The sequence below is a fragment of the Petromyzon marinus genome (genome assembly GCF_048934315.1).
Source record: "Petromyzon marinus isolate PM22_M1 ecotype Great Lakes invasive population chromosome 70 unlocalized genomic scaffold, UKy_Petmar_22M1.pri1.0 chr70_unloc.1, whole genome shotgun sequence".
NCBI classification, from domain to species: Eukaryota; Metazoa; Chordata; class Hyperoartia; order Petromyzontiformes; family Petromyzontidae; genus Petromyzon; species Petromyzon marinus.
The window spans coordinates 114,026-127,023 of record NW_027422603.1 but is presented as its reverse complement, the minus strand read 5'-3'; the positions used below and the strand labels follow the sequence as shown (position 1 = coordinate 127,023).

General features: G+C 47.0%; 1 protein-coding gene across 1 annotated transcript in view; it reads left to right on the top strand.

The window, feature by feature from the left end:
• Nucleotides 1-7,709: 7,709 nt before the first annotated feature.
• LOC142908083 (MICOS complex subunit MIC27-like) overlaps nucleotides 7,710-12,998 on the top strand; it is a 45,092-nt gene continuing 39,803 nt past the window's right edge. Inside the window, exons 1-2 of the mRNA XM_076058260.1 lie at nucleotides 7,710-7,822; nucleotides 8,635-8,689. Coding sequence (XP_075914375.1) covers nucleotides 8,642-8,689 — 48 coding nt within the window. The 5' untranslated portion in view covers nucleotides 7,710-7,822; nucleotides 8,635-8,641. The remainder of the gene's footprint in view (nucleotides 7,823-8,634; nucleotides 8,690-12,998) is intronic.

Below are 12,998 nucleotides of genomic sequence, written 5' to 3'. Positions count from 1 at the left end.
ATGGTGAGTGTGTGTAATGGTGAGTGTTTGTGATGGTGAGTGTGATGGTGAGTGTGATGGTGAGTGTGATGGTGAGTGAGTGTGATGGTGAGTGTGATGGTGAGTGTGATGGTGAGTGTGATGGTGAGTGAGTGTAATGGTAAGTGTTTGTGATGGTGAGTGTGATGGTGAGTGTGATGGTGAGTGTGATGGTGAGTGAGTGTGATGGTGAGTGTGATGGTGAGTGAGTGTGATGGTGAGTGTGATGGTGAGTGAGTGTAATGGTGAGTGTGATGGTGAGTGTGATGGTGAGTGAGTGTAATGGTGAGTGTGATGGTGAGTGTGATGGTGAGTGTGATGGTGAGTGAGTGTGCTTTTGAGTGAGTGTGATGGTGAGTGAGTGTGATGGTGAGTGTGATGGTGAGTGAGTGTGATGGTGAGTGTGATGGTGAGTGAGTGTGATGGTGAGTGTGATGGTGAGAGAGTGTGATGGTGAGTGTGATTGTGAGTGAGTGTGATGGTGAGTGTGATGGTGAGTGTGATAGTGAGTGTGCTTGTGAGTGAGTGTGATGGTGAGTGTGATGGTGAGTGAGTGTGATGGTGAGTGTGATGGTGAGTGAGTGTGATGGTGAGTGTGATGGTGAGTGAGTGTGATGGTGAGTGAGATGGTGAGTGAGATGGTGAGTGTGATGGTGAGTGAGTGTGATGGTGAGTGTGATGTTGAGTGTGATGGTGAGTGAGTGTGATGGTGAGTGAGTGTGATGGTGAGTGTGATGGTGAGTGAGTGTGCTTTTGAGTGAGTGTGATGGTGAGTGTGATGGTGAGTGAGTGTGATGGTAGTGTGATGGTGAGTGAGTGTGATGGTGAGTGAGTGTGATGGTGAGTGTGATGGTGAGAGAGTGTGATGGTGAGTGTGATTGTGAGAGAGTGTGATGGTGAGTGTGATGGTGAGTGTGATAGTGAGTGTGCTTGTGAGTGAGTGTGATGGTGAGTGTGATGGTGAGTGAGTGTGATGGTGAGTGTGATGGTGAGTGAGTGTGATGGTGAGTGTGATGGTGAGTGATTGTGATGGTGAGTGAGATGTTGAGTGAGATGGTGAGTGTGATGGTGAGTGAGTGTGATGTTGAGTGTGATGTTTAGTTGATGGTGAGTTAATTGATTTAGTGATGATGGTGAGTTTGATGGTGAATGGAGTGTGATGGTGAGTGTGATGGTGAGTGAGTTGATGGTGAGTGTGATGGTGAGTGAGTGAGATGGTGAGTGAGATGGTGAGTGTATGGTGAGTGATTTTGATGGTGAGTGTGATGTTGAGTGTGATGGTAGAGTGAGTGTGATGGTGAGTGTGATGGTGAGTGAGTGTGATGGTGAGTGTGATGGTGAGTGAGTGTGATGGTGAGGGTGATTGTGAGTGTGATGGTGAGCTGTGATGGTGAGTGAGTGTGATTGTGAGTATGATTTGATTGATGGTTAGTGTGATGGTGACTGTGTATGTGAGTTAGTGTGATGGTGAGTGTATGTGATGGTGAGTGTGATGGTGATTGTGATAGTGAGTGTGATGGTGAGTGAGTGTGATGGTGAGTGTGATTGTGATGGTTGCTATATTATCAATATGATGGTGAGTGTGATATGAGTGTCTTGTGAGTGAGTGTGATGTTGAGTGAGTGAGATGGTGAGTGTGATGGTGAGTGTGATGGTGAGTGTGATGGTGAGTGAGTGTGATGGTGATTGTGATGTGAGTGTGATGGTGAGTGAGTGTGATGGTGAGTGTGATGGTGAGTGTGATTGTGAGTGAGTGTGATGGTGAGTGTGATGGTGAGTGAGAGTGATGGTGAGTGTGATGGTGAGTGTGATGGTGAGTGAGTGTGATGGTGAGTGAGTGTGATGGTGAGTGTGATGGTGAGTGAGATGGTGAGTGAGATGGTGAGTGAGATGGGTGAGTGTGATGGTGAGTGAATTGATGGTGAGTGTGATGGTGAGTGAGATGGTGAGTGTGATGGTGAGTGAGTGTGATGGTGAGTGTGATGGTGAGTGTGTGTAATGGTGAGTTTTTGATGGTGAGTGATTACTATTTAGTGTTTTTGATGGTGAGTGTGATGGTGAGTGTGATGGTGAGTGTGATGGTGAGTGTGATGGTGAGTGAGTGTGATGGTGAGTGTGATGGTGAGTTTGATGGTGAGTAGTGTAATGGTAATGTATTTGTGATGGTGATTGTGATGTTGAGTTGATGGTGAGTGTGATGGTGAGTGAGTGTGATGGTGAGTGTATGGTGATTGAGTGTGATTTTGAGTGTGATGGTGAGTTATAGTATATTATTTGATGGATTTAGTTTATTTTATGGTGAGTGTGATGGTGAGTTGAGTGTGCTTGTGAGTGATTGTGATGGTGAGTGTGATGGTGAGTGAGTGTGATGGTGAGTGTGATGGTGAGTGAGTGTGATGGTGAGTGTGATGGTGAGTGAGTGTGATGGTGAGTGTGATGGTGAGTGAGTGGATGGTGAGCGTGATGGTGAGTGTGATGGTGAGTGTGATAGTGATTTCTATATGAGTATGATAGTGAGTGTGATGGTGAGTGAGTGGGATGGTGAGTGTGATGGTGAGTGTGATAGTGAGTGTGCTTGTGAGTGAGTGTGATGGTGAGTGTGATGGTGAGTGAGTTGATGGTGAGTGTGATGGTGAGTGAGTGTGATGGTGAGTGTGATGGATGGTGAGTGAGATGGTGAGTGAGATGGTGAGTGTGATGGTGAGTGAGTGTGATGGTGAGTGTGATGTTGAGTGTGATGGTGAGTGAGTGTGATGGTGAGTGATGGTGAGTGAGTGTGATGGTGAGTGTGATGGTGAGTGAGTGTGATGGTGAGTGTGATGGTGAGTGAGTGTGATGGTGAGGGTGATGGTGAGTGTGATGGTGAAGTGTGATGGTGAGTGAGTGTGATTGTGAGTGTGATGGTGAGTGTGATGGTTAGTGTGATGGTGACTGTGATGGTGAGTGAGTGTGATGGTGAGTGTATGTGATGGTGAGTGTGATGGTGAGTGTGATAGTGAGTGTGATGGTGAGTGAGTGTGATGGTGAGTGTGATTGTGAGTGAGTGTGATGGTGAGTGTGATGGTGAGTGTGATAGTGAGTGTGCTTGTGAGTGAGTGTAATGGTGAGTGAGTGTGATGGTGAGTGTGATACGTGAGTGTGATGGTGAATGTGATGGTGAGTGAGTGTGATGGTGATTGTGATGTGAGTGTGATGGTGAGTGAGTGTGATGGTGAGTGTGATGGTGAGTGTGATGGTGAGTGTATGTGATAGTGAGTGTGATGGTGAGTGTGATTGTGAGTGTGATGGTGAGTGTGATGGTGAGTGAGTGTGATGGTGAGTGTGATGGTGAGTGTGATGGTGAGTGTATGTGATAGTGAGTGTGATGGTGAGTGAGTGTGATGGTGAGTGAGTGTGATGGTGAGTGTGATGGTGAGTGATGGTGAGTGAGTGTGATGGTGAGTGTGATGGTGAGTGTGGTGTGAGTGAGTGTGATGGTGAGTGTGATGGTGAGTGTGATGGTGAGTGAGTGTGATGGTGAGTGATGGTGAGTGAGTGTGATGGTGAGTGTGATGGTGAGTGTGATGGTGAGTGAGTGTGATGGTGATTGTGATGGTGAGTGTAATGGTGAGTGAGTGTGATGGTGAGTGTGATGGTGAGTGTGATGGTGAGTGAGTGTTATGGTGACTGTGATGGTGAGTGAGTGTAATGGTGAGTGTGATGGTGAGTGAGTGTGATGGTGAGTGTGAAACGGACCTGGATCTTGTGTTTATTCAACACAATACATAAAATCCGTGATCTGGTCCCGTCTGTAAAATATGTGATTCCGGACATACAATACCCTGATGTCTACAAAATTAAGTTGCCTCTGTGGTAGTAGTTACATTGGAGAAACCAAACGCCATGTCTCGGACCGCATTCGTGAACACAAAGCAGACCTTAAACACGGTAGGACCAACACCTCGGCCGGGGCAGATCATTGTAATAATTCAGTAGGCTCACATGACATTGACTTTTCCAAGACGGAGGTTCTCTGCAAGCCATCCGGCTACCATGAGAGATTCGTTCATGAGGCCATCCACATATACAAACACGGAGACAATTTCAACCGAGAAGATGGATTCTGGCTTAGCAATCATTGGAAGGATTTGATAAATCATTTCGGGTCTCAATTGATTGTTCACGCTTACGGTGGCTTTCGGACATCATACATTAAATTTCTCGTCTCCCCCCTCATCTTTCCCGAACATAGATGGACTCGTCCATCTGAATGACTGTCAAATCGCTCTCCGCGGTGCTAACGGTTAATAATAAATAAATAGACACAAACCAAGAATATAAATACAATCCGTAACGTCTTTCAAATGTCTCTTGCCGTTGGTCTTCACAGCTGACGGTGGCTGATTGTGGTGTTGGAGTCGAAACGTCGTGAGAATTTTTATTGTTTTATATATTTATATTTTATTATTTTATTGTTTCACTTCTACGTGGTGACTTTACAGAAAGAGCTAAGAATATGAATACAATCCGTAACTTCTTTCAAATGTCTCTTGCCGTTGGTCTTCACGGCTGACGATGGCTGATTGTGGTGTTGCAGTCGAAACGTCGTGAGAATTTTTATAGTTTTATATATTTATTTTATAATTTTATTGTTTCACTTCTACGTGGTGACTTTACTGATAGAGCTAAGATTATAAATACAATCCGTAACTTCTTTCAAATGTCTCTTGCCGTTGGTCTTCACGGCTGACGGTGGCTGATTGTGGTGTTGCAGTCGAAACGTCGTGAGAATTTTTGTAATTTTATATTTATTTTATTATTTTATTGTTTCACTTCTACGTGGTGACTTTACAGAAAGAGCTAAGAATATGAATACAAACCGTAACTTCCTTCAAATGTCTCTTGCCGTTGGTCTTCACGGCTGACGGTGGCTGATTGTGGTGTTGGAGTCGAAACGTCGTGATAATTTTTTTGTTTTATATTTATATTGTATTGTTTCACTTCTACGTGGTGACTTTACAGAAAGAGCTAAGAATATGAATCACCACAGTCACGAAAGCTTTACATCAACATATTATATATAGTTATATATAATATATAGTAATGTATTATTTAGTAATATATAATAATATTATTAATGTGGATGTTTGTTGTTATATATAGTATAGTGGTGTTAGTATAACACCACTATATAGTATAGTGGTGTTAGTATATATAATATACTATATATAATATACTATATATTATATATAGTAGTATAATATATATTAATGTGGATGTTTGTTGTTATATATAGTAATATATACTAGTAATATATAGAGTATAATAATAATATATAAATAATAATGTGGATGTTTGTTGTTATATATAGTAATATATCCTAGTAATATATTATAATATATAATATATAAATAATGTGGATGTTTGTTATATATATAATATATACTATATAGTAATATATAAGTAATAATGTGGATGTTTGTTGTTATATATAGTAATATATACTAGTAATATATAGTAATAATATAATATATAGTAATATATAAATAATAATGTGGATGTTTGTTGTTATATATAGTATATAATATATACTAGTAATATATAGTACATATAGTAATATATAGTACATATAGTAATATATTATATAGTAATATATAAATATTAATGTGGATGTTTGTTGTTATATATAGTAATATATACTAGTAATATATTATATAGTAATATAATATATAAATAAAAATGTGGATGTTTGCTGTTATATATAGTTATATAATATATAGTAATATATTATATAGTAATATATAAATATTAATGTGGATGTTTGTTGTTATATATAGTAATATATACTAGTAATATATTATATAGTAATATAATATATAAATAAAAATGTGGATGTTTGCTGTTATATATAGTTATATAATATATAGTAATATATTATATAGTAATATATAAATATTAATGTGGATGTTGTTCGGCTGCGCCCCCTTGTGTCGTGGTGGTGTAGTGTTGTTGTGACCGTGACGACTCGTGGTGAGGTGAAGCTCTCTCAGTCTCTCTCTCTTTAATCTTCTTCTTGTTGTTAGTGTTAGTGTTGTTAGTGTAGTGTTGTTAGTGTTGTTGTTAGTGTAGTGTTGTTGTTAGTGTAGTGGTGTTAGTGTCGTGTTGGTGTTGCTGTGACCGTGACGACTTGTGGTGAGGTGAGGCCCTCTCATTCTCTCTCTTTAATCTTATTGTTGTTAGTGTAGTGTTGTTATTAGTGTAGTGTTGTTGTGTTGTTAGTGTAGTGGTGTTAGTGTAGTGTTGTTAGTGTCGTGTTGTTAGTGTTATTAGTGTAGTAGTGTTAGTGTTGTTAGTGTAGTGGTATTAGTGTCGTGTTGTTGTGGTGTATTCCATGGGTATCGCTACCACAGCCATCATCACCACCACCACTACTACCACTACTACACCACTACTACTACTACCACAGCCACCACCACTAACACCACCACTACTACCACAGCCTTGTAGACGCCTCTGGCCTGACCCCTCCACCTCGTCTTTCATTCCCCCCATCATTCCCCCCATCATTCCCCTCATCATTCCCCCCATCATTCCCCCTCGTCTTTCATTCCCCTCATCATTCCCCTCATCATTCCCCCATCATTCCCCCTCGTCTTTCATTCCCCTCATCATTCCCCTCATCATTCCCCCTCGTCTTTCATTCCCCTCATTCCCCTCATCATTCCCCTCATCATTCCCCTCATCATTCCCCCCATCATTCCCCCTCGTCTTTCATTCCCCTCATCATTCCCCTCATTCCCCTCATCATTCCCCCCATCATTCCCCCTATCATTCCCCTCATCATTCCCCCCATCATTCCCTCTCGTCTTTCATTCCCCTCATCATTCCCCTCATCATTCCCCTCATCATTCCCCTCATCATTCCCCCTCGTCTTTCATTCCCCTCATCATTCCCCTCATCATTCCCCTCATCATTCCCCCTCGTCTTTCATTGCCCTCATCATTCCCCTCATCATTCCCCTCATCATTCCCCCCATAATTCCCCCTCGTCTTTCATTCCCCTCATCATTCCCCTCATCATTCCCCCATCATTCCCCCTCGTCTTTCATTCCCCTCATCATTCCCCTCATCATTCCCCTCATCATTCCCCCCATCATTCCCCCCATCATTCCCCTCATCATTCCCCCCATCATTCCCCCCATCATTCCCCCCATCATTCCCCTCATCATTCCCCCCATCATTCCCCCTCGTCTTTCATTCCCCTCATCATTCCCCTCATCATTCCCCCCATCATTCCCCTCATCATTCCCCCCATCATTCCCCCTCGTCTTTCATTCCCCTCATCATTCCCCTCATCATTCCCCTCATCATTCCCCTCATCATTCCCCCCATCATTCCCCCTCGTCTTTCATTCCCCTCATCATTCCCCTCATCATTCCCCCCATCATTCCCCCCATCATTCCCCTCATCATTCCCCTCATCATTCCCCCCATCATTCCCCCCATCATTCCCCTCATCATTCCCCTCATCATCCCCCCATCATTCCCCCTCGTCTTTCATTCCCCTCATCATTCCCCTCATCATTCCCCCTCGTCTTTCATTCCCCTCATCATTCCCCTCATCATCCCCCTCATCATTCCCCCTCATCATCCCCCCCTACCCCCCTCGTCTTTCATTCCCCTCCCCGTCCTCGTGCCGGTTTGTAACTAAAACGTCGAACCCGCGTTCGTTGTCGCCGTTCCCGTGCCGGGAGCCCGCTGGGAGAGGCACTGTACAGAGAACACGTCACGGGCGAGGGGCACTGTACCACGCACTGTACCCTCAAGGTCGGCACAGTGTCGCACTGTACCAGCACTGTACACGAACTGTACCAGTCACTGTACCCCGCACTGTACCAGTCACTGTACCCCGCCTCAAGGTCGATAGTGTCCCAACTGCACCACGCACTGTATCACACTGTACACGCACTGTATCGCGCACTGTACCGTATACCGCACTGTATCAAGCAATGCCTCAATGTCTGTACAGTGCCGCACTGTATCACCGACAACACTGGGTACAGTGCGTTCACTGTACTCAACTGAGTCGCTGGGGGAGACAAAGGCGGCCGGGATACACGGGGGAGCTTTGTGTGTCTATAGCTGCTACTCGCTCACAGCACTTGCCCCTGCAGTGTGTGTGAGGCTACATGGGGGACCTTTGTCTGTGTCTGTAGGTGCTCGCTACTCGCAGCACTTGCCCCTGCAGTGTGTGAGGCTACACGGGGGACCTTTGTGTGTCTATAGCTGCTACTCACAGCACTTGCCCCTGCAGTGTGTTGAGGCTACACGGGGGACCTTTGTCTGTGTCTGTAGGTGCTCGCTACTCACAGCACTTGCCCCTGCAGTGTGTTGAGGCTACACGGGGGACCTTTGTCTGTGTCTGTAGGTGCTACTCGCTCACAGCACTTGCCCCTGCAGTGTGTGAGGCTACATGGGGGATCTTTGTCTGTGTCTGTAGGGGCTCGCTAATCACAGCACTTGCCCCTGCAGTGTGTGAGGCTTCATGGGGGACCTTTGTCTGTGTCTATAGCTTTTAATCACAGCACTTGCCCCTGCAGTGTTGAGGCTACACGGGGGACCTTTGTCTGTGTCTGTAGGTGCAGGATGATGGGGGCTGTAGGTCAGCAGGGCAAGTTCATCCAGCCAGAGGAGGTGAGACTGTGACTCACCACTCACTCACCACTCACTCACCACTCACACTCACCACTCACTCACCACTCACTCACCACTCACTCACCACTCACTCACTCACCACTCACTCACCACTCACTCACCACTCACTCACTCACTCACCACTCACTCACCACTCACACTCTCACTCACCACTCACTCACCACTCACTCACCACTCACTCACCACTCACACTCTCACTCACCACTCACTCACCACTCACTCACCACTCACTCACCACTCACTCACTCACCACTCACTCACCACTCACCACTCACTCACCACTCACACTCACTCACCACTCACTCACCACTCACCACTCACTCACCACTCACTCACTCACTCACCACTCACTCACCACTCACTCACCACTCACTCACTCACCACTCACTCACCACTCACTCACCACTCACACTCACTCACCACTCACTCACCACTCACCACTCACTCACCACTCACTCACCACTCACTCACTCACCACTCACTCACCACTCACTCACCACTCACTCACTCACCACTCACCACTCACTCACCACTCACACTCACCACTCACCACTCACTCACCACTCACTCACCACTCACTCACCACTCACTCACTCACCACTCACTCACCACTCACCATCCACTCACCACTCACTCACCACTCACTCACTCACCACTCACTCACCACTCACTCACCACTCACTCACTCACCACTCACTCACCACTCACTCACCACTCACTCACTCACCACTCACTTACCACTCACCATCCACTCACCACTCACCACTCACTCACCACTCACTCACCACTCACTCACCACTCACTCACTCACCACTCACTCACTCACCACTCACTCACCACTCACCACTCACTCACCACTCACCACTCACTCACCACTCACTCACCACTCACTCACTCACCACTCACTCACTCACCACTCACTCACTCACCACTCACTCACCACTCACTCACTCACCGCTCACTCACCCCTCACTCACTCACCACTCACTCACCACTCACTCACTCACCACTCACTCACCACTCACCACTCACTCACTCACCACTCACTCACTCACCACTCACTCACTCACCACTCACTCACCACTCACTCACTCACCACTCACTCACCACTCACTCACTCACTCACCACTCACTCACCACTCACTCACCATCCTCACCACTCACCCTCCTCACCACTCACTCACCACTCACTCACCACTCACTCACTCACCACTCACTCACTCACACACTCACCACTCACTCACCACTCACTCACTCACCACTCACTCACCACTCACTCACTCACTCACCACTCACTCACCACTCACTCACCACACTGTGTGTCTCACTCCATGCCTCACTGTGTGTCTCACTGTGTCTCACTGTGTGTCTCACTGTGTGTCTCACTGTGTGTCTCTGTGTCTCACTGTGTGTCTCACTGTGTGTCTCACTGTGTCTCACTGTGTGTCTCACTGTGTGTCTCACTGTGTCTCACTGTGTGTCTCACTGTGTGTCTCACTGTGTGTCTCTGTGTCTCACTGTGTGTCTCTGTGTCTCACTGTGTGTCTCACTGTGTCTCACTGTGTGTCTCACCCCGTGTCTCACTGTGTGTCTCACTGTGTGTCTCTGTGTCTCACTGTGTGTCTCACTGTGTGTCTCACTGTGTCTCACTGTGTGTCTCACTATGTGTCTCACCCCGTGTCTCACTGTGTGTCTCACCCCGTGTCTCACCCCGTGTCTCACCCCGTGTCTCACCGTGTGTCTCACTGTCTGTCTCACTGTGTGTCTCACTGTGTCTCACTGTGTATCTCACTGTGTCTCACTGTGTGTCTCACTGTGTGTCTCATTGTGTGTCTCACTGTGTGTCTCACTGCGTGTCTCTGTGGCTCACTGTGTGTCTCACTGTGTGTCTCACTGCGTGTCTCACTGTGTGTCTCACTGTGTGTCTCACTGTGTGTCTCTGTGTGTCTCTGTGTCTCACTGTGTGTCTCACTGTGTGTCTCATTGCGTGTCTCTGTGTCTCTGTGTGTCTCACTGTGTGTCTCACTGTGTGTCTCACTGTGTGTCTCACTGTGTGTCTCATTGCGTGTCTCTGTGTCTCTGTGTGTCTCACTGCGTGTCTCACTGTGTGTCTCACTGTGTGTCTCACTGTGTGTCTCTGTGTCTCACTGTGTGTCTCACTGTGTGTCTCACTGCGTGTCTCAGGAGACTTGGTGAGACTCTGTGTGTCTCACTGTGTGTCTCACTGTGTGTCTCACTGTGTCTCACTGTGTGTCTCACTGTGTGTCCCACTGCGTGTCTCACTGTGTGTCTCTGTGTCTCACTGTGTGTCTCACTGTGTGTCTCACTGTGTGTCGCACTGCGTGTCTCACTGTGTGTCTCTGTGTCTCACTGTGTGTCTCTGTGTCTCACTGTGTGTCTCTGTGTCTCACTGCGTGTCTCACTGCGTGTCTCACTGTGTGTCTCACTGTGTGTCTCACTCTGTGTGTCTGTGTCTCTGTCCCAGCTGTCTATGTACGACGAGTCTCACTGTGTGTCTCTGTCTCTGTCCCAGCTGTCTATGTACGACGAGTCTCACTGTGTGTCTGTCTCTGTCCCAGCTGTCTATGTACGACGAGTCTCACTGTGTGTCTCACTGCGTGTCTCTGTCTCTGTCCCAGCTGTCTATGTACGACGAGTCTCACTGTGTGTCTCACTGTCTCACTGTGTGTCTCTGTGTCTCTGTGTCTCTGTCTCTGTCCCAGCTGTCTATGTACGACGAGTCTCACTGTGTGTCTCACTGCGTGTCTCTGTGTGTCTCACTGTGTGTCTCACTGTGTGTCACTGTGTCTCTGTGTGTCTCACTGTGTGTCTCACTGTGTGTCCCACTGTGTGTCTCACTGTGTGTCTCTGTGTCTGTGTCTCTGTCCCAGCTGTCTATGTACGACGTGTCTCACTGTGTGTCTCTGTCTCTGTCCCAGCTGTCTATGTACGACGAGTCTCACTGTGTCTCACTGTGTGTCTCTGTGTCTGTGTCTCTGTCCCAGCTGTCTATGTACGACGTGTCTCACTGTGTGTCTCACTGCGTGTCTCACTGTGTGTCTGTGTCTCTGTCCCAGCTGTCTATGTACGACGAGTCTCACTGTGTGTCTGTGTCTCTGTCCCAGCTGTCTATGTACGACGAGTCTCACTGTGTGTCTCTGTGTCTCTGTGTCTCACTGTGTGTCTCACTGCGTGTCTCACTGTGTGTCTGTGTCTCTGTCCCAGCTGTCTATGTACGACGAGTCTCACTGTGTGTCTCTGTGTGTCTCTGTGTCTGTGTCTCTGTCCCAGCTGTCTATGTACGACGAGTCTCACTGTGTGTCTCTGTGTCTCTGTGTCTCTGTGTCTCACTGTGTGTCTCACTGTCTCACTGTGTGTCTCACTGTGTGTCTCTGTGTCTCTGTGTCTCACTGTGTGTCTCACTGTCTCACTGTGTGTCTCACTGTGTGTCTCTGTCCCAGCTGTCTATGTACGACGAGTCTCACTGTGTGTCTCACTGTGTGTCTCACTGTGTGTCTCACTGTGTGTCTATGTGTGTCTCTGTGTGTCTCAGGAGACTCGGTGAGACACTGTGTGTCTCACTGTGTGTCTCACTGTGTGTCTCACTGTGTCTCTGCGTGTCTCAGGAGACTCGGTGAGACACTGTGTGTCTCACTGTGTCTCACTGTCTGTCTCACTGTGTCTCACTGTGTGTCTCTATGTCTCTGTGTGTCTCACTGTGTGTCTCACTGTGTGTCTCACTGTGTCTCTGCGTGTCTCAGGAGACTCGGTGAGACACTGTGTGTCTCACTGTGTGTCTCACTGTGTCTCACTGTCTGTCTCACTGTGTCTCACTGTGTGTCTCTGTATGTCTCTGTGTGTCTCACTGTGTGTCTCACTGTGTGTCTCACTATGTGTCTATGTGTGTCTCTGTCTCAGGAGACTCGGTGAGACACTGTGTGTCTCACTGTGTGTCTCTGTATGTCTCTGTGTGTCTCACTGTGTGTCTCACTGTGTGTCTCACTGTGTCTCACTGTGTGTCTCACTGTGTGTCTCACTGCGTGTCTCACTGTGTGTCTCACTGTGTGTCTCACTGCGTGTCTCACTGTGTGTCTCTGTCCCAGCTGTCTATGTACGACGAGTCTCACTGTGTGTCTCACTGTGTGTCTCACTATGTGTCTATGTGTGTCTCTGTCTCAGGAGACTCGGTGAGACACTGTGTGTCTCACTGTGTGTCTCTGTATGTCTCTGTGTGTCTCACTGTGTGTCTCACTGTGTGTCTCACTGTGTGTCTCACTGTGTGTCTCAC